The 24,088-nt window shown below is 47.9% G+C and overlaps 1 protein-coding gene across 1 annotated transcript; it reads right to left on the bottom strand.

Moving 5' to 3' along the window:
* Window positions 1–12,403: 12,403 nt before the first annotated feature.
* MARCO (macrophage receptor with collagenous structure) lies at window positions 12,404–23,382 on the bottom strand. The gene is given in 15 exon segments (XM_086616169.1): window positions 12,404–12,534; window positions 12,869–13,045; window positions 13,390–13,431; window positions 14,708–14,815; window positions 14,946–14,990; window positions 16,006–16,059; window positions 16,153–16,251; window positions 16,812–16,856; window positions 16,976–17,083; window positions 18,374–18,481; window positions 18,847–18,891; window positions 20,154–20,189; window positions 20,611–20,841; window positions 21,147–21,248; window positions 23,202–23,382. Coding segments are annotated over 15 exon segments (1,512 nt in total).
* Window positions 23,383–24,088: the final 706 nt, after the last annotated feature.

The following is a 24,088-nucleotide window of genomic DNA, read 5'->3' on the forward strand; positions in this document are numbered from 1 at the left end:
CCTTGGCAATGTCCAGCCCTGGCTGCTGCTTCAGGGCTATAAGTGTCTGACAAAGCTGATGGGAGCTGCGCTGAGTGATGGACGGGAGGCACATGGCCCTGAGCAGTCTCTGTGTTTGCTAGAGGACGTAAAGAACTAGAATGGGATTTCTTTTACGGGTGAAATAACTGCTGAGAGGAACTCAAAGGAGCACAAAAGTCTGGCTCTGGGAGGCACTTAGCCTCTGACCCATTGCCAGGTTAAACTCCAGAAAGATCCTCGAAGGGAAGCTCCAAATTTTACAAAGTGAATGTCAAGGAAGGAACCAGCCAGCTTAGTATAACCAGAAGTGCTAAATGAGTTCCTCGAAGACGACAAACCACCCCGGCATCACCTCCCTTCTGCAGGTGCGTGGGGGAAATGTGCACCTCGCATCAGCCGAGACAGAGCTTGATCTCTCTCTCGCTCAATGGCCTTATGCGTTGCCAGCTTCGGAGCTTATCCCACATGTCCTGTAGAGAGACAGCGTAAGAAGATATTTCTTTAAAGGTTTCTTTTAATTTGTACCCCTTTCTCCAGTGTTGAGGGAGGTGAGGGGCAGCGCACACCCCAGCTCCAGTTCAGGAGCAAAGGAAAGTTGCTCCAGGCTTTCGGACCACGCTGGAGCTCCCACTTGGGATCCTGGAAGGGGAAACAGAGTTTGCAGAAGGTGCTCTGAAGTCTATGTCTGTAGGAACAGCAGTCCTGGGTCTGGCAGAGATCCAGTCTGGATCAATAAGGCTTCTATCCCCATTTTATTATCTAGCTCGCATGAAACACCTGCAGACCAGCACAGACACAGTGTTCACAGGGCCTTCTTACAGTCATTTCTCTTTCTTCCGCTTACACTAGATTTCTAGAACTGGGTGAAATTCAATGCAGAAACCGTTTGCATCTTTTCATCCCAGCCAGAAGATGCCTTCTTTAGCAAAACAACCACAAAAGTATCTCCATGAGGAACACAGATATGAATTTGATGAACTTTTTTCTAAAAAAATCCCACCCTTTATGCTTTTTCTCCCATTACATCCATAGAGCTAGTTGGAAAGGCACATCCTGGTGCGATTTTCGTCTGGACTTTCTGGGATAAAGAAAACATAGCCTAAAGACATGCTCACCTAGTCTAGTGAGCACAGGTGGATGCTAAAATCTCCTCTACCCCTTAATTTTCTGGTTTCATCCATCTCTAGATGAGACAACTTTGTGAATCTCTGTGGAAAAATAACAGAAACTGGGGGGTAATGGGAGAATATTGTCCCCCAAAGTTCAGCTTACGTCTTAACATGAGCTGTAATATTAGAGCAGCCTTGAGATAAGACACAGTTGCTGCTCCCAGGAACAGAACACACTTGGAATGGACAAGGCCTGCATCTAGTCGGACAGAATGCGCAATATCCGTGATGTGGGGAACAGAGTGGTACGGAGGTACCGTGGCTCATCCCTGTTATCATGGATAAAGAACGTCCGGCGAAGATAACCACGTATTTACTATCAGGGAAGATGGATTGCAACTACTGCCTCAGCAATGATGGTGAAATCATGTTCTGAAGCTGAACTTTGTTCATTATAACGTCAATATAATACCAAAATACACCTCCACCTCAAAAGCTACCCACCTCTGGGCTGCGCAAAAGTATGTATGACTAGAGTCACTCGAGCTCCACCTAAAAGTAAAGAAATAGTATAAAATGGCGAAAGAGAAGGGGGATGTCAGGGAGAAGACCTCCATCGAAACTCTGGGATCAGTTGACGGACTGGACCTCTCTTCTTCCCCCATAGGGACGCCTGTTGGGTAAGAGCTCTGTGCTATGCACGTTTACTTACTAACATCTTGCTAGCTATTGAGTATTATCACTGATCAGTTCTAGTTTTATATTATTCGACATTAAATCTGTTTTCGCAATCAGTCCCTATCACCGGCTATCTTTGAATCTGTATCCTGTCATGAGCATATGTAATAAAATTTATCATATATATATATAAATATAAGTTTCTGGAAACTCCATAATTGATATAGAGAATATAAGGGATTTGGCCTATTGCTCTGCTCGTGAGGTCCCTGAATAGGTTAGGTGAACACCCTCCAACTTAGCAGGCTGCCCAGGGGCGGCAGGCGGGTTGGATACAAGGGTCTCGTCTTTCTTGGGAAGCCAGTAGACTGGTCAAATTGCTCCCTGAACTCTCTTGACCTGACCTTGTGTCATAACATGACAATGTCTCAAGGGACGTTTGTTCTAAGAGCCTTTTCCTTTGCCCGACAGCTTGTCCGATTTGTCATGAGTCTTACATAGAGTGTGAGTTTCTATCTTCTGATGTACCGTGCAAAGACTGTCTTTTGGTCTATATGCCAAGTGTTGCTGTAAAAGGAAAGAGCTCATCCTTCCCATTACTCCTACTTACAGGCTTTTCTTGTGGTTTGATGGGCCAGGAGCAACTGCGTGCTGACTTGTAAAAGGGAGATCACCAAAACACACACTATGGGGATTGTGTATCCCAAACACACTCTGAAATACTTGAGAGACTGGAGACCTGCAGTGCTTGGACATGTTCCTCTCATTGCTGCCCTGTGTCAGCCTCAGCAGGTCCTTGCATGAACTCTTCGGTCACTGTCAGTGTGTGTGGCCATTGCTAGTGTAAACCTACACCCAAATCCATACACAGAAATCGCATCGCCATTTGAGAAGTGGCCCCACTCCACAGAAATGTTTTTTGTGAGTGTGTTATAGAAGATACTGGAGAAAAAGCGTGGATTGGCACTTGTAAAAAGGCTGAACCACTTAAGTGCATATAACATTATTATAACAGCTATTACGGGAGCTAAGCAGCATTCAAAAAAGCTGGGCAAAACAAAAATGAACAAAAAAGGGCTGAATTCATAGCAGGAGCACATTTGTCTCTATCTTCCCCAGAAGTCAACAGAGCGATGTTGATTTATACCAGCTGCAGACATGACCCAGGTCACAACTCTCTGCTTCATCTCCCACACTGGGTGATGCTTGGAGGCCTTTTACTGAAGTCTCATCACCCAGGACCCCCTCACCAAGCGCAGCCCCACATGTTCACTGAAGACTGTACATTTTATCCTTGGCATCCTCAGCGCACTGTGTCTGCCCCACGGCATCACAGTACATCGCACCAGAGCAGGTCACAGCGGACACGCTGGCCTGTAATTGGAAGTGGCACTGTGTATTGGGGAGCAACAAAAGGAAAATGTTGAGAAAGTGACTTTTCTTCCACATTTCCTAGTCCATGAGGTGGAAAGTTAGCATGCCCCAGAGCACTGTGGTCACAACAACCCTTGGAAAAGAGGGATGCTTCTCTCCCACCTTCTGCCCTCCCCATGCCAGCTTGTACCGGGGGACTCAAAAAAGCCACTAAAACAAATAAACCAGGACTAGGAGACTTCCCCACTCTTTACCTTGCAGTTTTGGAATATAAACACAGGAGAAGCAAAGGGCATTCTTTCTCCACCCATCTATCCCTTAACCGCAGCCAGATCCGTTTATAGTGGTGTGTAGCTCTTCCAGGCTGCTTGAAATAAATAGATTCTCAGAGACAGGGTATTTCCCTTCCCTCCAGCATTGCTGTAGGAGTCTGTCCCTGCTTGTTACTGGAGAAATTTTATAGCCCTGCAAGTTGAGTCAACAGTCTTTGCCCATGTCTGGAAAAAACCACCCTTGTTCTTTTAGCCCTGGGATGCTCATCTAGCAGCCCTGGGTAATTGGGATTAGCTGTTACTCATGCAAACAGTGCCACTTAAGTTTAGTTTGATCTTATTTGAGGGCCTCAGAAGTGTGTCGAGAGCCACTCCCACCAAGCTTCTCACATCGCTACTCTGTAAAGTCAAAGCATCTCCTTTAAAATCAGAGCGACTGCACAACCACAGCAATGGCAGAGTCCCAGTGCTTTCGTGAGCCCCAGATACCATGGCAAAAACCTTCCAGACATTCCCTTTCAGATGCTGAACAGGAGTAAAACCATCAAGGTCACCTCCAGTTCGATCTTGGCACTTGCCGCACACATTCCTCTTTTCTCTCAACTCCAGCAAGGGCATTAGCATCCCTTTATAAGCGTGCTGCTTGCCTGGCACAGTAGCTCTTCCAAAACCTTGTTGTGGGCTTGTCCCTGCCAGGTGGAGTTTACTGTGTTACGGAAAACTTATTTTCTTTCTCGAACTTGGTCTGAACAAATTTGAGGCAATAACACTTGGTGGCTTCAGGACCTCAGCTGGCTTCCAGTGTCCCAGCACAGGTTAAGAGTGGAGTTACTGGGAGAGAGCTAGCAGGATCATTAATGTGGCAAGAACGTGGTGGTTTTTCAGGAACATGAGGCTATCTCTGCTTTCAGAAAACTGCAGAAGGTCAGATCAGATTATTAGAATGGTCCTGCTGGCCTTAACATCTGTGGAAGTTTGCTGCAGTTCATTTGAATAGCTACTCAGCTTAGTAGGAGATTACTTTTAGGGTTTTTTTCCTTTTGGCATGTTATCAGAAAAGATCGGACTAATTGTGCATTTGTCTAGAATTACAGTTATGGAGCTGCTCTAATAAGGCAATAATTCATATCTTGAGTGATTTATGGCCTGAGCCTGAAAGCCCTCTGACTCCAGTGGGATTCCCTAAGGCAGAGAGATACAAGGTCATCGCAGAGTCCTGCTGATACCCCGACGGTGTGGAACCAGCACCTTCAGAAGATCGCTTGTTTGCTAGGATTTACACAAAACATCGCAAAGTGGACCCAGAATAAATGCAATTTGTGTACTGCTGTCTTATTCACACGACACACATTTAACAACTCTTGACAGTCCTCTCCTGCTGTCATGGTTTTAGGCCGATCTGGCAACTAAACTCCACACAGCCACTCTCTCATTCCAGTAAAGTGGAGAGGAGAAAAAATATAATAAAAGGACTGAGGGTTGAGACAAGACAGAGGGAGCACCCACCAACCATGGTCCCAGGCAAAACAGACTTGTCTTTCTTAAAGCAAAACAATTTATTAACAGTTACTTAAAAAAATAAAGACAAGCAAAACCAGTTACTTAAGAGGATAGAAAGAAAACAAAGCCAGATCTTAAAAACAACACCTCTCCATCCCCCTTTCCTTTTGTTCTCGGCTCTACCTCCTCCCCCCAGCGGCGCAGGGGGCAGGGAATGGGGGAGTGCAGGTCAGTTCATTCCATGTTGTTACTGCCACTCCTCTCTTAAAGGAGGAGGAGTCCTTACACCATTTTCCCTTGCTCCAGTGGATCCCCTACTCACGAGGAAAATCCACAAACTTCTCCAGCATGAGTCCTACCCCCAGGATGCAATCCTTCCCCATTGGATTGCTATGGTGCGGGCTTTACCACAGTCTCGGATTCTTAGGGAGTTGTTGCCACTCGCTCTGGCGTGGGTCGTCATATAGACTTTAAATGCATCTCTACCTGTGCCCATGCTTCAAAACTGTCCTCGGGCTCAGGCATCTCCTTTAAACAAAACACCTCCCCACCGACGGGGGTTGTCCCACGGACTCTAGATGCGTACCGTCCTCAGGCTCAGGCATCTCTTCTCCGACGTAGGTTCTCCATGGGCTGCGAGTGGGTATCTGCTCCACCGAGACCGCCATGGCTGCAGGGGGGCTGCCTGCTGTCTCGCCACCAGTTGCAAGGGAAACTCAGCTCTGGCACACCTTGTGCCACTCCATCTTCACTGACCTGGTGTCGGTGTGGCCGTTTCTCTCAGATCTCAGTCCTCTCTGGGTGAACTTGGCCCGGTGGGCACCCTAGGAGCAGAGCTCTCCTCGAGTTCCCCAAGTGGCTCTGCCACCGCCATCCTCAGCGGGTGGCACCGGCCTGGCACGGGCCGCCGCTCGGCTGGGGGCCAGGGAGCGGGGGCAGCGCCCCCCTCCCTTCTCCTCGCTCCTGGGCAAAGGCACACCTTTCTGGTTCCTTTGTCCCGACATAAATAGGGCAATTCGCAGAGGTGCCGGTTGGCTCAAGTCCCGAGAGGGATGGGAGTCAGGTCTGGTGGCCAGCTCGTGCCACCAGAACCTCCCCACCCCACATCAAACCATGACACCTGCGTTCCCCTTCTGCAGAAAATGACTTGGAAGAAGTCTTAGGTGGCAATTCTTCTTCACTCTGGATGGAACTTGTACTGTTAACATTCGTTTAGCTTCAACAAAGGTGAGTAAGGAGCTTTTATAGCCCCTGTGAAGTAGTTTTAGCCTGAGACTCAAAAGACAAAGACCGCTGTTGAATAGCAATGTTTATTTAGCACTTGAACATTTAAATCTTTCTCCGCTTGAATGTGTCTTTCCTTTTGAACTGGAGGCACAAGTTCCTCTATTTGCCTGCAAAACGCTTTTTTTTTCATCTCACACTGAATCCCCAGAAAATCCTCAAATATTCTTGCAACTCTCAAAGATATTAAGGCGTTAGCCCCCCTTCTTCCCCATTTAGACCTTTGAAGGCTGGTGTGACTAGAATGATTTTGGAATTACAGCTCAGAGTCTGAATAAAAAATGAAGGGAAGCATTTTGCAATACTGTAGCCAGTACAATAACTAATTACTTATAGATTTTAGGTCACATTTGAAAAAGACAAATACTGAAATAAATGGATAATCATTTGGAGCTACCACTAACAGTTTGTTTAAATACTTTGGGTTAAATTCGGCTCTGCGTCCCTGCAGAGCAGCTGCCTGCGTGGGTACATGCTCCAGCTTCGTACCGGTGCCAGTGAGAGCCAAACCGTCCCCTTTGCCGAGATCGGGAACACTTGTAGCTTGGGCTTGTGTGCTGCACTGGATGGTTGATTGGGCCTTTGCTGGACCATGCCGGTGGGAAGAGAGTTAACCAAGCAAAACCTGACCAGTTCTGACACCGAGACAGAAAAAAATATCTGAGAGTTTTGAGGCCAGATGCTGCCTTCCACTACAACGTTTAGCAGAAAAAGCTAAGAAATGTGATTTGTGGTGACATGATCTCACTCCACAAACAGCAGAAGACTTCAGAAGAGAGGGGTGAAAATACACTTAGTAACTCATATATTACGTGATGAGTTTAATCTTTATATACGAGTAGCATGCGTATTAAAATTTTCACTTGTATATAATATGAGCAGAGAAGTCATTCCTTTATTACAGCCAACATTTAATGTGATGGCTTTAATGTACGTTATAGAACAACAACTCTCAGACAGGACAACTTCTTAGCTGTGAGGCAAATGCAATTGCCTTTTTTACATTTGCAATTGGAATCATCAATAATTTTGCTAGGGCGAGATGTGTTTTGGATTCATTCAGCATAAATGTCAAGCTTTGGAAACCTGGAGAACTGATTGTTAGTAAACATTTGCTCTTCAGCATCTCTGGGTGCCTGGGTGTTGCTTCGAATTACACATGACTTCTGTTGAGGCCATGAAAATTGCATTCAGCCTCTCATCCAACTCCGCTGGCAACAAGCAGCCTTCTCCTCCATGTCATTTTTTTGGTGGTTTGACAGTAATGCCAATATTGAGACACGGCAATGATTAGATAATTACTTTTTATTTATTAATACACATTCTCAGCAGGATCCTCCACGATCTAAAGCTCCAGGGCTGGGAAATCTGTATCTTGCTGCAGAGCTGAGCTTTCCAGATCCCAATGCCCATGGAAGAGGTGTTGGCTGGGGCCAAGTGTCTCCTCACCGCTGGGCTGGGAAACCAACAGCCTGGGTGACTGCCTGTGCAGTGGGCGGGAAGGGTGGCATGTGTCTCCTCCCTTCCCAAGGGACACCAGATGGGAAACCGCACTTTAGCTGCTTCCCCGTGGATTTTGGTAAATCCTTCCAGCCACAGCATGTATCCCACCATCTTGGGCTGCTCTTCGTTCCTTCACAGTTGACAGAAAGCCCAGTTTTCTCCCCAGAAGGAGAGAAATCCCAGCTTGGTGCCAGGCAATCTCCATGAAATGTTCATCTTCTTGGAAAAGCAGGGAGAATGGTGTCAGATATGTTGGAAATTATGTTCTATGGTTCTGGAGAAGATATGTGTTCTCAAGGGTCTTGCTAACTTACCTCAGAAATACACGAGTCAGCGAGATGGGTAGACAAACTACCAGAACCCCCCAATTCTCCCCACCCAAAATCTCTACGAGTCGCGAGGAGTGGTCAGGGACAGGGATGGGAGCACCTGGAAACAACAGCATTCCTAAGGGAAAGTATTCCTTTTTAATTAATTGTATCCCTTTTATCCATGACAGTGTAATTGCATTTCGCTTAACTAAATCTTTTTAATTGGTCCTGGGAGTGAATGATAAGCAAAGCTGTGCAATTCCTTGTTAGCTGTTACGGATGGCTGCTGTAGGACAGCGCGGCCGGTTAGTTGGGAGTCGTAAAACCTGGGACTGGAGAGCACCGGCCACAACCTGCCTCACCCTTCAGCCCCAGCGCTCTGGGCTTTCCCGCTCGCTGCGTGTGTCTGTTCAGCAGAATAAATCGCGGTTTTGTCCTTCCCCGCGACACGAGTGGGACATCACGGGGACTCTCCGGCCGCCGCTGCCGCCCTCCCGCTCCCGGGACGCTCAGGAGTCGCGGTTCTCCGTGGGAGAAAGCAGCAGGAACGAGGGATGCGCTGTTTGACCCGGCACGGTGGGGCAGGGGCAGCGGCAGCCGCCGGCGTCGGGCAGCCGCCGAGCGGAGCCGAGCCGGGCCGAGCCGGACCGGGCCGAGCCAAGCCGGGCCGAGCCGAGCCGAGCCGAGCCGGGACGAGCCGGACCGGGCCGAGCCGAGCCGGGCCGAGCCGAGCCGAGCCGAGCCGGGCCGGGCCGGGCCGGGCCGAGCCAGGTTGAGCCGGGCCGGGCGGCACCGCGGGGCTCCCCGCGCGGCGGCCGCGGAGCGGGTGGCGGCCCTTGAGCTCCCCTTAGTGTCAGGAAGGAGCATTTTTAATAAAAACGCGCCGCCCGCGGAGCTCGCTGCGGTGCGTCCCGGCGGTCCGGCGGTGTTGGGTTCCTGGGGAGGGGACCCGGGCTCATCCCGCGGGTCCCGTCGCGCCGGCGGCACCCCTACACCTGCATGTCCAGTCGCCTTTGCTGGGAAACCTTTATCTGACACAAAAATTGACATAGTTCTGGCCTGGCTGTCCCCATGCTAGTTTTACCCAGTGGTTCTGAAAGACGCCACGGCGGTTTATTTTTCTTTTTGGAATTAAAGAAGGGCTTTTCTTATGTCCACCAAAGCCCAACGTAGCAGTGAGTGTGGCGATCTGTGTCAGGTGAGGGGCTGCCACAGATCCCTCTGATTTGAATTACGAGTGTGGAATTTAAAATGAACTTCTGAATCTGTTAAAGCTGGACTTCGAATTTTTATTTCTGGACCCTGGACACCCAGCTCTGGTGGGAAGCGAGTCTGCAGAGCAACAGTCTCACAGCCTCCACGGCACCTTCACCTCAATGACCTCGTATGGGAACTGGGAAGAGTTTCTTCCTGCTTTACTGACCACATTAGTGAGTTCCTTCCTTTCACCCTGGTTTGGACAGAAGAGGATCAGGCATAAAATGTGCCGCCACCACCACGGATCCTCTGCTGTTTATTCACAACTGGGCAGCACTTCTCTGAGAAGATCCATAGGGACTGGCACAGTCAGGGAGTGGGAAATCACAAGCACCACGACTCGACCGTGATGGTCTCCACCAATGGATGCTATTTCTTGCACGTGGAACACCCTGCAACAGACTTGGTTCTTCTCTTGCAGCTCAGACACGCTCTGCTTTAGTAGGCAGACAGGGTTGTGTTTCTAATTGTTGTGTGAGCTCTGTGCCTGCAGCTTTCCTCCCAGCTGGCTGCGCTTCCCTCTCCAGACCAGGCACCCAGACTGGTTTTACAAAGGCAACGTTTGTTTTCCTGCCAAGCTCTGGTTTTGCCAGCATAGTGATGTTAACGCAGGTCCTGGACCCGAGCCCCCTCCTCCCCTTGCCAGGAGTGGAGTCGGCACTTCTATACTGGTTCCTGCATCCCTACGGTATGGAGGGTGCTGTACCAATGCTGCCAGCATTTGGCCCGTTACTCTTCAGCAGTGGCATTCCCAGCCTTGCAGCCATTGCCCCTGCCTAAGGCATCTCGAGCCCTTCCCCAGGGCTGTGCTGCAGCATGGCCATGGTGCCACCAATCTCAAACACAGGTGCTCCCTTCCCCACCTGCGTCCTCCTTTAGTCCCTGCAAGATAAATGCCATTTTGTGTGCTTGGCACTGAACTCCTCAGGGTAGGCATGGGCTCTCTCAGGCTGCTAGGAAATCCCTCTGACTCCAGATTTTGCAGATTTTACATCTGTACTGCAAGGTGAAGAGGTGGCAGAGGAGTAGGTTAAGCATGTCATGCTCTGGTTTCTGGCTACACTGTTGGACAGTAGCTTGGGTTCAACCTGTTCCTGCTGTGCTTAGGAGCAGACAAGTTGGACTACAGTGCCCTTTGCCCTGGGCATGCAGATCTAGCCGCTGGTGTCCTGACCTTTATCCTGGCATAACTGCTGTTTTCTGGATGCCCATTCTCCAATAAGAAAGTTTATGGGGATTTAAGTCCAGCCACAGGGTCACTACTAGAGACATAGAGAGTTTCCCTTCAGTGGCAATTTTTCCTGATGAAAAAAATCAAATATTTCAGCATTTAGCCTGAAAAATGGTGAGAAACATATCGTATTAGCAAAGAAAGTGAGAAAATGAAAGTGAAAGCACCACATGCTGATGTATCAAGACAAGAATACAGCTTGTAAATCCTTTATTTCCTAACAGTGGAAATGCTTTATTTACATATTGCCAGACAAAAAAAAAGACAAAGGAAACCTGCACAGACTCCTGTCCGTGGAAGCCCTGTGGAAAGCTGTGTTATTCCCAGGGCCAATGGGGCTCCCTACCAGAAGAGAAAGCTTTTGTCTCTTCTCCTGCAGATGAGACAGTGTCCTTTTCCATCAGCTCTGAAATAGTTGTCATTCATCAGGTCTCACCCGTGGTTTGTGGCAGGTGCTCCTTGCCTCCTCTAAACCAGCACCAGGAATGATAAGTGTATCTCTTCATTTTCCTGCTCTCAAAGGCATCAGAGTGGATAGCGGAAAACTCTTGGGATTTTCCAGACTTCTCTCCTGAGGTCTGAAACCTCGCAACAAACATTTCCTCTAGTTCAAAATGGTGATGAGCTTTGTTGCAAACTGCTCTGTCAGAACCTGCACACTGCTGGGTCTTCTCGCTCGCATTGGCCCCGGATGCCCCATCGCCTGCTGCTCGTACTAGCACTACTTGGTTTTTCCACTTCTACCTGGATTTCTAAGTGCTAAAAACAAATTTCAAAGCTGTGTAGACAAACGCGATTGCGACTCGCATTAAAGCAGAGATGTGGGGACGCTTACATGTATTTCTGACATTTTAAATCAAATGTCAGCAAGCAGGTTGTTGCAATGGGTCCAGCCGCAGGTACACAGTCTGCTCGTCACCTGCTGAATGCCACAGGACTGCTGGAAAAGGGGAAGACTTAGGTCTTGAGAAAGACAAGCTTTTCAGTCATTATCTCAGACACACAAGACTTTCAGTTAAGGTAGAAGCCTTTGGCTTAGGGTCGATATTTTCACTCTGGAAGTTTAATTACCTGATTTGCCTGATACTTCTCCATTATTGCTTTTATTTGTTGTCCTTATGCTTTACTGGAGCATCTTATTTCCAAAGGTATGAAACGCTTAGCTTTATACACTAGATAAGGTATGGGGTATTGCTCCCAGGAACAGGATAGGAAACACCGAAAGAGAAGGCAGGGGATTTAGCCAAGGTCAAAAACAAGGTCTGTGCTAAACCAGGATAATGTGGCACCTACATCCCAGGCGCTTTTTTGCACTGTAACCTATGATCAGCATCCTTTCCGGAGAACATTTTTATTTGCGTGCCAGAGAGATCATCTGATGATTTCTGAGCTTCTCCTATCTTGGGTGTACGCACTTCACTGGGGGTTTTAGGTTCAGACTCACAACTATGATAAAGATGGACTAGGCCAGCTCAGCTGCAGCAACTGCTTGATCCTGCACACTTGCCCTGTTCTCTCTTACGGCTCTAAGCTAAAAGGGACCAGGTTTCCTGCCCTGTGGCCTTAGATGTCACACATGTGTGAGCTACTGCAGATGAGCTGAAGTCGGGTAGCTGCACAAGCTGAGAACTGGCTCGCATGCCTGAGCTCCGGTTGTTTTGTGACAGCTGGGATGTTTCAGGTTACCTGCGGGTCTTGCAACCGTCATTGATTTATGGAAAATTCAACTTTCTCTGCCAATGTTTTTATGACCTGGTAAAGAGAATATAAGCACAGCCTGACGAAATTGGGTTTGCGTTATGAACAAGAGCCCCAGAGAGAGCAGAGGCAGGCAGCGGCTCCCAGGGCAGCCTCCGTGTCCCATCAAACACACTCCAACCCGGCATCCTCGTTGTGGGAGCAGTTGTTCACACCCCAGTCAGGCTTCGAACAGTCGAGTATTGAATATTCATTCCCGCTGCAATTCACGTCATCAAGCCAAATTCGTCCAGTGCCTTTGGAAGATGAATTAAACGAAAGAACAAACAAACAGAAAACTGTTGGACAAAAGAAAGAGGAATATGCATTTTCTTTTCTAAAGAGACCCTTGTGGATAGCAGGTGTGCATTGGGGGTTGCACTGTTGGCTTGTTAGATAGCAAGCCTTTGGGCACTGTTCAAGCAGCACTTGACTTGCAGCTCCCTCATCCCAAGGGGAACAAACTGCCCTTTTGGGGAGATCCTCTTTGCTCTCCTGTTGCTTGTGTAGAGGACCTTGCTGTAGTGCTTTCTGGGTGTGCATAACCTCCCGTGCCAGGCCTGGGGAGGTGGAAGGCTGTTGTGGACTCACCTGGTGTTGCTGTGAAGGCGGAGGATGCACGGTTGTATCCCAGCATTCGGCAGACAACAGTGGCATCTTGGGTGCTCCAACCATCGTCACATATTGTTCCCCAAGACCCTTGGTGAAAGATTTCCACGCGACCCCTGCTGCCCCCTCCTGCGATTCGTATAAGGTGATTGAAGTTGCCTGACAGTTCAGAGGAGAAGAAAATTACTCTACTGGTCATATGGGCATGAGATAAAAAAGCATATTGAAAGATGGAAGCAGTGACCACCCAGACTGGACAAACATTCCCATCTCCATGGCTCCAGCCCGAGTGAGACCAGAAATTACTGGTAGCTCAAATCTGAACAGTTCAGAGTTCTCTCCTGGGTCTGGAGACACCAGGCTGCAGCTCAGCATGTGGACCCTTCAGTTCTGGTAGCCCTGATGTGGGTTAACTAGTGTGCACAGGGGACATGTCGGTCCTGGTCTCAGATAGCTTTGATGCCAGAAGGTAAGTAAGAGAAAAAGAAATAAAAGTCCAGTACCTCCTCCCTTTTCACCTTTGCTCCCTTTTATTCCTGGGGAACCTGTTCCAAATATAAAAAGCAAATATTTGACAGCTGTTTGGAAGAAAATCCAGTTATTATCTTTTTGCCAACAATTGGGTGAGTCAGAGATATGAGGGCTCCGTCCCCCTGTGGAATGGACCCCATGAAGAGACTAAGGGTATGTAGAAGAAATGTGACAAGAAAAGTAGGATAACATACAGCAGTCTTCTTAACATGTGACCCAGGAAAAGGGCCACTTGCAAAATTCCATCCACTCACTTGTGGGAAATGTATCTTGTTCCCACTACTACCTGTAAAATGACATCTCTGATAGCCTTTGGGCTCTCCAGAAGCAGGCGTGGTATCTCTCAAAGTACTTGCAGGAAGCTCTGGATCATGGGTTTTGCTCTCCAGGTGCTGCCATGGGACAGCAGAAAGCCACTTCCAACAGTCCTCCACGTTTCAGTGTAGCATCCTGATCTTGAGAGCAGGGGTGTTTGAAAAAACCCAATGAGCTCTTCCCCCAAAAGCTACCTCCACAAAGCATGCATTGCTGTCTCCTTCTGGGGACCAGGACATGAGACCCACCCAGAAGGCAATCCCTAACCTGGGGTCACCCCAGTTACACTTTTCCCCTCTTCCAGAGGCAAAGTTCCGAAGAGGTGTGGATGGAGGAGCCCAATATGGGCTCTAGTTTATTTTATTTCTGAGGACTCTCCTACTGTTCTGTGTGAACAATTTAAAAAAAAAAAAAGCATCTGGAGCGCTGGTGGCTTCCCATGGCCTGTTGTAATTACTGTTTTGGATTTTTTTTACTACAGGTCTTAGGGTTTTTGGAAGCATTTTGTGATTGGAAGGGAGGGGCTAAGGATGGGGAGTAGCTGTAGCGTTGGCCCTTTTGAGCTGTCTATTTTTGTGTCCTACAATTAGAGAGATGTGGTTAAATAGCCCCAGTGTTTCTGATTCTGTGTTGCTGACTGCCACGTTTACATGGGATTTATCCCAGCAGCATGGCACGCTGCAAGATGTCTCTGTACAAAGCAAAGAGGAACATGAGTTGTTCCAGTTTTCTGTGAGATCGGGGATTTGGGAAAATCTAATCCATCTGTTTACTTGCATGTCTTTTAGCACAGCTCCCGAGGTACAAATGTGACACTCTGCACATCCATCTTGTGGGAAGACTGATCTGTCTTGTTGAGTTCCTTCAAATGAGCTCTGTAAACACGCCCCAGAGAAGCTTGTGCCAGTCTGTGATGTACAACCCCAAACTCAAATGCACCATCAGCTCCACACACCCTGTGGCAAACAGCCTTACCAGGGGGTCCCTGGTTTCCTTTGTCGCCTTTTACTCCTGGTTCTCCTTTTGGACCACGACTGCCGTAATCACCCTTGCTTCCTTTTAGACCGGTTGGGCCTTGACTGCCTGAGTGGAAAGCAAGAAAGACATTGCCTTTGTCCCTTCCCAAGGAAAGGGTGTGACGAGCATTTCATGTTGATGCGTTTAAAGTGCTTTGCATCATCGGAGTAAGTCGTGCTGTCAAACAAGGGTTTACCTGGCTGGCCCGGGTCTCCCTTTGTTCCCTGTTGCCCTGGAAGACCTAAGATCATCAAAACAAACAAACAAGAATTTATAAGACAGATATTTATACATTTGTAAAAGTTTGTGCAAACTAGTATTTATGACAGATTTCAGCTCATCTAGTTTAGCTGTCTACACTGTAGGCATCCATTTCTGAAGTGGGTGTCTTATTTCTCATCATAGTCAGTGCAGACTTCATTAATAAAGAAAATACAGTCAGTGGAGAATTGTCTTCTTCTGAATTACATCAACTTCTGTTCATTTATTTCATATCCTAAACTCCACTGATGGGATAGAGATGCTTCCTTCAGGTGGGTCTTCACTGCCAGTTGAGAGAACCTAGACGCATACATTTAGGTGCATCAGACACATGCAAGCACATAATGTTGGGCCAGCTGACTCCCATCTCTGTCATCCAGGTATCAATGAATGCAGAAGGGTGCAGCACTTGGACCTTTATCACCTCCTGATGGAGATGAGAGGTTGTGTGCATTATATAAATTCAGGGTTAAAAAGATTCATTCAGGAGGAATACACCAGAATAGTCTTGTGCTGCAGATCATCACCCTGTCGTTTGATGGAAGGTCAAAGAAAAAGCCTAGGCTATGAGCTCCAAGTTGGCCTCTGAAGATATCTCTTTCTGCAATGCTATAGAGGAGCCCAGGACAGATGCTTGCTAGTGAACACCCTTCTCCATCATATTTACAGCCAGCAATGTTTGTCTTTAGCTCCAGGGTAGGGAGGTTGTTGTTTGGTTCGTCTTAAATGGCTGCTTCGTTTGCGCTTTTTCTATTTATACAAAAATGTAGGCAACATCACCTCCTCATGCAGGTTATAGACAGTTGAAACAACCCCTCCAGTGAGTAGCTACCCTGCCAGCAGTCTGGCAGAGGCCCAGGCCCACCATAGCATCCCGGGATGCATTGGGGCTCCAAGAACAGGACTCAAAAATCTCCTCCGTGCTCTTGCAGATCTCTTTCCGGTGTCTGCATGATGCGTATTGTTGACCCCAAACCTGTTTTATTCTACCGTACCTGTTATTCCTCTGTCTCCCTTTTCACCTTTGAGTCCTGCAGTGCCTGGTGTTCCTAAAATTAAAAACAAATCAGTAAGGGCGAAGCCATCACACAAAGGAAGGCCAGAGTGGGAGTCGGTGAGTCATAGGTTGAGTAGCTTTGTACCTGGACTACCGCTGGGGCCCTGGTCCCCCTTCTCCCCTTTCTGACCAGGTGTGCCTTTGGGGCCAGCAATTCCCTCAGGTCCACGTTGTCCGGTTACGCCTTGAGGTTGAGCAAAAGCAGCACATGTGAAACACAACACAAAATATAACAGAGAAAAGAGAAGAACAGCTCAATCGGCAGCCCCTGTGCTGTGCAGATCGAGTTGACCCTTTGAAGGCAAACCAAAGGCTGGCTCTCTCCAAATTGCAATCTCCCCCAGCAGCACTGATCTTAGCGCAGTGAGTGATGGTCTGCAGTGAAAGGCTGTATGGACTCAGGTCCTTGCAGACTGTCAGCCCTGAGAGGCACAAGTGCTTTCCTAAAAGAGCAGCCAATTTTCACCCTTTTATGAGCACATGTCCGGAAGGACGTGGCCCTCCATGGTACAGGACCCTCCTTTCCCTCTCATTCTCCTGCACCATGAGTGGGATCCAGACGAGACAGTCAAGGCTGTGGGATGGGTTTGCACAACGTTGGCATGGTTTCTTCATCTAATCATCATCTTCTCTTATCCATGCTGGGATCTAGCCTGGCTGTAGTTTTCCTTGTCATGAAGCACCATCTAAAAGAGATATTGGTCTCATATCTCTAGAAGATGCCGCACCTTCTGTGCTGCTTACCTGCCTCTCCTTTCTGCCCAGGAGGTCCAGGCTCACCCGTGCTACCTGTAACAACATCCCAGCATCAGTGCTAATGAGGCTTAGCCAAATTCTTCAGCTAGGGCAGCCCTCCACCATGGCATGCACGTGCTGATGGTGGGTTGCGCTGTGTCCTCTGCACTTACCTTTAAAACCTGGTGGTCCTGAAATTCCCTGCTGTCCCTGAGGACCCATGGGTCCACGAGGCCCGAGGTCTCCCTTCTTGCCCATTTCGCCTTTCGGTCCTTGGAAACCTGTCAAACAGCACAGCACACACGTGTAAGTTAAAAATAACAGATTGATTGTCTCTGCAGCCAGTGGAGCTCGTTCCTTTAGCTGCACCAGGAGCAGAGCTTGGCCTCACACCTGCATTTACCATTCAGCTGTAGGAGGACAGGGCTGGATGGCACCTCAAGAGTCTGTCTGAACCAACTCCAGCTCTGCCAGCCTGTCTGGCCAAATGGCTGTCTGACCTGCTGTTAAAGACCTGCAGCGGTGCCATGACATATCCCCAGCCTGTTCCCCAAACTATCCCTACTGCTAGAGTGTTTTCTTCTCTAAATGTCCCTCACTGCAGTCTGAACCCTTCCCTTCTCCCAGCCACAGCTGGAGATGGAGGACAGCATATTCCACTCTTAGGCTTCCAGGGGATTGCCACATCTCCCCTTAGCCTTCTCTTCTCTGAACATGTGATCAGCATGCTCCAAAAGAGCTGAATTACTTTAAAATACCTCATTTAAAGAGTGATATCTCCTTCATCTTTCTGCTCCAGAATTATCCCAAAGTCCTCACCTTTCAGTATTCCTCCTACTTTCACCTTTCACTTCTGGAACAACTTGTGCTAATGAGTGCACTGGAGCATGTGGGATCTGATGGAAGACCTGAGGAAGCTCTGATCAACCTGTCCCACTGTCCTCCCTGGTCTGCATCAAACACATCTTCTGCTTTCTTTTGCTATCCTGCTTTCAGCTTTTCCTCTCCACTTGCAGCCCTCTTGAGACTGCTGAGTAACAGCTATCCAGGAGATACCCACTAATGCACGTTACATGGGAGAATAATACACAGTGCATAATTCTTCTACTTAAGGGGTACAAAAGTCAGGTTTATATAGGATATAAAATTCTCAGAATAAGTTTTACTGAAGTGACGACTAACATCCACATGCTTGTGCATATAAATTATATTGTATTACTTGATACCATGAAAATCCTACTGCAAACATCGTTGCTTTAACTTGGGATAGGCTCATAATTGAATACCTGTGGGTTTCATTAGACGAAGGTCGCTCTATAAAGAGACTTCCATGGTGCAGAGTCAACATTTTGCACGTCCTCTCCCCCCAGCCCTCTTTGGGATATGACACAAAATGAAATCCCTTCAGATCAGGCCGAGTGCCCTGTTTATCCAGCTCCCTCATTGACTGGCAAGCCAGATTTTTATGAAACAGCTGCCCTATGAAGACTTCTTCTGGTGTTTTAAGTAGAGTGAGTTTAAACAGGAATACCTGAGAGAATCTTAAAAATGTTGAGATAGTGAAGTCTTACCTGGAAGTCCCATCTCTCCTTTTTCTCCTCTCGCTCCTGGTTCACCACTTGGCCCGGCAGGACCAGGATCTCCTTTACTCCCCTTGGCACCCTGCAGTCCAGGTAAACCTGCAAGGACAGCACCGCTTTCCTGGCGCTTTATCAGGTGTCATGTCTAGCGAAGGCCAGTAGCAGGACACGCAGCTCAGCTGCCGGCATAAGCCAGACTCTGCTCTCTGAATACTTCAGGGTGGTGCTGGGGACAGTGGGGTGTAGACCACCGTGACCAAAGCACACCTACATTTACAATAAGAATTTTTCCAGATGAGTCTTGCTTTTGTTCCTGTTAGTTTTACATAGGCTTATTTCCTTCAACTCCAGTGACATTCCTACTGACTTACACCTTCACGGAGGACAAGATTGCCCATAAAATCATCCATAAAGCCATTTTATGTTCATCCACAGAAGTAATGCAGGTGTCAGAAAAGCCTTACCTGGGATTCCTTGGTTTCCCTTTGTCCCCGGTGATCCCTGTAGCCCTGAGATGTAAAATACATATATCAGCTGACACACATCATCTATTCACAGTAATGGCTAAGAAGAAAAGATGAATTTTTTAATCATCCTTTGTGTGTGCACCTTTGGTCACCACTGAGGCCAATCTTCAGCTGGCAGGGACTAGTACAACCACTTGAGTAAAGTCCGTGGAGCTCGGCTGAGTGCGTGGCTGGGCAGGGGCCAGCTGTCCTCCAGCCAAGCCCAGCTCGTGGGGACCTTTGGGGACATCTTTCCCGAAAAGGCACTGAACTATTGGGCTCTGATGTATGATAACGGTGCCTGGCAGGAGGTGCTGTTTCAATGTTGTAAGTGCAGCCAGGAAGAGATGAAAACACAATTTTTAATTTTTTTTTCTTCAGAAAAGCTCCTCAGTGTAGCCAAGAGCTAGGCATGAATGAGATACAGACCTGACCTAACAACAGTTGCATCTTAGATCATCGTCATAGGATCTTAGCAACTCTGGTTTCCCTGGACATTTCTTGATGCAACCTTTGCTCAAAGCGGAGCCAGCATTAGATCAGGACTTGCTGCATCCTCACAGTCTGGAGACATTTATCTCCTGCAGCGGGTGTACTTCTGCCCAAAACCCCCAGGCATCCAGGGTAACATCTTGTGCATTGCTGTGGAGGGGATCGCTTGCACCCAGTTCATTCCCAAGTCTATATGGTTGTTTCCCCAGATAGGGTGGGCAAGGTCCCAAATCTGTCACTGTTTGTTACATGCACTGTTCAGCTGGGGCCCTATAGAGCAGGGACTGGAGAGGTCTCCTCTGGTTGTCTCGGAGTGAGTTGGGCAGCAGGACCTTCTGTGTCCGGAGGAGAAAGCTCAGCTATCTGTTGGTCGTGAGATGCCCATAAACTCCGTGTAAATGGTTCAACCACCTTCCTGGTTGTCCTTGTTTCACATGGGGATCTGGGACAGTTATTTCAGATAATGACCAGGTACAGTTCCTCCATCACACCTGAGTTTTTCTGATGAGGTAGCACAGAGGAGGCAGACCGAAAATCCTCCTCCATGGTGGTCACTGACCTCTGCAAGAGTGCTCGGGCGAGCCGAGGCTCTCAGGGGATCAGCCAAAAGGTGCAGCAAGTCTCCTCATGGCCAGGGCACCGAGTGTCTGCACATTAAGTAAAATCTGAGCCTAGAGGCTGAAATCCCAAATCCTCACTTCAGGGCTCTTAGGGGGAAAAAAAGAGAAAGAGGAGAAGAGGAAAGGTTGCTTACGGCTCATTTACCAACATACCTGGTGGACCAGGATCTCCTTTGCGTCCAGGAGGCCCTGAAATAAATATTTAATGGATATTTTTCAGTAGTTAGCACTCAATGAGACACATACCAGTATGGGCTTGATAGGCTTGAGGTCTGGGCTGAAGACAGCACCCTTTCAGAGGCCACCCAGAGCCCAAATCTACAAGTTAGGGGAGGGGAGAACCGTCCAGAGCCACGTGTGCAGCTGCAGCAGGATCTGGTGGGGGCTACACAGGGCTGTACTCCAGCTTCTCCAGGAGTGCCCAGCTCCCTGGCCAGGGCATCTGGAGCCAGTGTCCAACCCTGGGCACTGGGGCATCACTAACAAACAGGACCAAATCTTGCCCTAGTTATTTGTTCATCTGAACTAGGTTTTTGGCCCAGCTTTGCCAGTGGTGCAGAGGAATCAGCTCTCCCCACTGTACAGACAGCATGGAGAAATGGAGCCATACCTGCAACCAGGGTGATGTTGTTCATCATCATCCTCAGGTTTGCATTGCTACTTTTAATTATGGTGATTTCCGCTTCTAAGCTTCTCCTCCAGTTTTCTTCATGTCTCATGTTCTTCACTTTATATTTTCTGTCTGAAAGCAGTTCGCTGGCAAAGGAACTTTCCAGAACATCTTCTACATAGGAGGCATTTTGTTCTTGAAATATCGCTATGTCTCTCTCCATCTTAAACACTGAGGAAACAAAAGGCCCATGCAGTGAATATTCCCTGCCCGATCCGGATGGGGAATGCCTGTTCAGTCGAGCAGCTCATCAGGACCTGTGGAGGATACCTAGGTCTCACCACCACCACTGCTGGACCTGGGGAGGTGGGTTCCACATGCCGGTCCTTGCTGCAGCCAGGAGCACAACCAGGAGTGCTTTCACGAATGCAAAGCACATGTATGGGATGGGGGAATTCCCACCCGTGTGCTCGTCCCCGCTCGCCCGTGTGCCCCGAGAGCACCCAGCAGAGCCTGCAGCGATGTTGCAGTGTTACCTTTGTACACCAGCAGCCCCTGCCCGGCTGTCAGCAGCAACAGGTAGATGCCAAGGGCCAACCGAGCGCAGCACCTGGATGGCTTTCTTCGTCTTCGAGGCTCTGAAAAACCAACCGAAGCAGGGTAGACACCCTCTCGCATCTCTCCCTCTGCATACTCCGATGGCTTCCAGCCATTTCAGGCTCAGCCACGATAAATTGGCAGTGACGGGGAGCGGCGTGTCCCTCTGCAAGGCTGCCGGGTCCTGCAGGCAAGGCAGGACTTCACACTGCAGCTCACACTTGACCGTCTTTTCCTTGGCCAATTTAACCAGCTCACGTCCACCAAGACTTAACCCAGCCTATAATGGTATGAACGTGGTGTGTCTCCCCTTTCTGCATGAGTAAACTCCCTGTTTCCATGGCTTTCAGTTGTCCCCGGATGCCATTTGAAGAGGGTTGCTCAAAGCATACGCCCTCTCCATCCAGGGCACCGCACACATGCAATTCCAACAGTGAGGAATGTATACGCCAAAACAAATGAAAAATCAATAATAAACTGAACAGCAGAACAAATGAAAACAAGTCGCAACGTTTAAAACGAATGGTCACCAGCAAGCATAAAAGAAATGAACTGCTTTGTCGAATTTCGGCCTTTAGGGAGAAAAAAAGTATTTCAGAAGCATTAATAACTACTTCAGACATTCAGTAAGTTACCCTTAATTGAGTTTTTTTCAAAGTAATGTAATCAGGAGTTTGAAGTCTTAGCTTTAAAAGAGTACAATGATTTAATTAGTTTTACAGTATAATAGTTTAGTCAGCAATGAAGTATTTATATTCAGCTAAAAATTCATAAATTTACATTTTTTTACTGGATCTAGTGATTTCAGTATCTTGACTATTAAGACATGAAAGTTTCACTCAGTGAAATTAGGCATTTTCTAAAACAAGAGAAGAACTTTTTTTTTGATGCTCAGCATCAACTTTGGGCCAGAAAGGATACTTTCACATCTTTTCAAATGGTCAGTTAATTCAGTAGCAGAATCACTGTAAAAAGCATTTAATATGCAGTATAAATACATTATTTCATTTTTATGTGCTGCTTTCTTCGTAGACCAGATAAAATCTGTATCAATCCATTTAATAAAAAGAAACCTTACCATTTATCTGAAAGGTTGTAGTAGCAGCTGAGGGCAAGTCAATCTTGTCTGAGATACTGAAAGTGTTCATATCACTTGAACTTCTGTCTTCTCCAGATCTGTCTTTAATTTTCAAGACAAATTTCTTGTGACTAACCTAAAGCCTTGTCAGACTATGGACAATAAAGAACTGAAGAGACTTCCTATCTGCCTGTTGATTTGATATACTTTCTTATATGCTTTTCCTATTTGCTCAGTTTTTATAGACTTGTGAGAACTCTGATGTGGTAATTCAAACAGTTCCTCAAAAAATCCCACAGCTAAGATGTTCAGCTGCTCTTGTGTGCTCATTTGAGGACATTGTGTCCACAGAGCCTCGGGCAGGATCCTGCAAGAAGTTCAACCCTGAGTTATTCAACAACTCTGCACTTTAGTTGGGTTGGGCATGAGGTGACCATTTTGGTCCTAACACAAGTAAATCTCCTCATGTAGCCCAGAAGATCCCAGGTTCAACATTAGCTTGGAGATCCATCCCCTGGGAGGGGAGGTGAAGCACCACTGCATGGCAGCAAAACACACATTAACTTGCACCAAGACGACAACTTCGTGAAGGTACATGACTGAAGTGCCAAGAGAGAAAGAATCAGAAGTTGTAAAAACAAGCAAATGATGGTGGAGTGGGGGATACTGAAGCCCACTTGGGTTTGGGATGTAATGGAGAAGAGACACATGCAGCCTCCTTACTGCAACTCTCTCCAGCCCCTGCTTTCTCCCTGACCTATTTTCCGCACCCTTGGACATAATTTCTACCACCTCACCACTGCGTTCCTCGCGTTCTGTAAAACCCATCCCTGCAGACCTCACTGTGGTGTTTGGTGTTTCAGCATCTCCGTTTGTGCCGGGGTGGATTTTGATTTTGCGAAGCGAAGTGACTCACCCAGGCCTGCAGGCAGGAGCCGTCAGTAGGCGCCGGGCAGAGCCCTCCGCACCCAGGCTGCCGCCGCCACGTGCTGCCCTCTCCAAGGCATGGGGCAGTCCCCATCACACGATGTTCTCCTGGGCTGCAGGTCCGTGGTCATCTGTGGGGCTGCTGGATCCTCATCGCTTTGCGTGGCCATGGAAGAAAGTGCAGCGTAAGCTTCAGGCAGACGTGAGCTGGAAATCCACACCCTGATGGCCCAGTACAGAATGAAGCCCTCTGCCCTGCACCTGATGTATAGCTCTCTAAAAGGCTTAAATTAAAAATATGTAGGGATTTTTAAATCCACTTCTGCCTTCTCCTTTCAAACATACTTCTGCAGCTGTGACCTAGTTTGGCACCAGCAGTGAGGAAGAGGAGTCCTCCGTTATCATATATTCTGCTACACCCTGCGTAGGAATTGGGATAATTTTCTTGGTTATGAAAGGCTCAGATACCCCCTGGAGTTGGGTAGCTTGAGTGGTTACCACGGATCAGCTAAGCCATAGTAAAGACCTCCTCATCCTCTCCCTTCGTGACATCACCTCCTCACTGGGGTAAGGGCTCGGATCCAGCCCGTTTCTCATGGTTTGGGTGGTGACGACTCGGCACAAACCTGAAACCATCAACTCTTGCCAGACCAGGTGATGAGGTGGGCATGACTGCCCTTGAGTGGCCACATGGATGTTTATAGGGATGGATGTGATTCAGATGCACGCAGACAGCAGATTTACAGCAGAAAGTCTTTTAACGACACATCTAAGCAAAGCCATTTTATTTAAAAAATATTAAAAAGAAGCTGGCAGCTGTAGTTTTCAAAAAGCTCTTCTAAAAGACAAAAGGTGCAATGAGATCTTTGTGTCCTC

The sequence above is a fragment of the Tauraco erythrolophus genome, chromosome 8 (genome assembly GCF_009769465.1).
Source record: "Tauraco erythrolophus isolate bTauEry1 chromosome 8, bTauEry1.pri, whole genome shotgun sequence".
Taxonomy (NCBI): Eukaryota; Metazoa; Chordata; class Aves; order Musophagiformes; family Musophagidae; genus Tauraco; species Tauraco erythrolophus.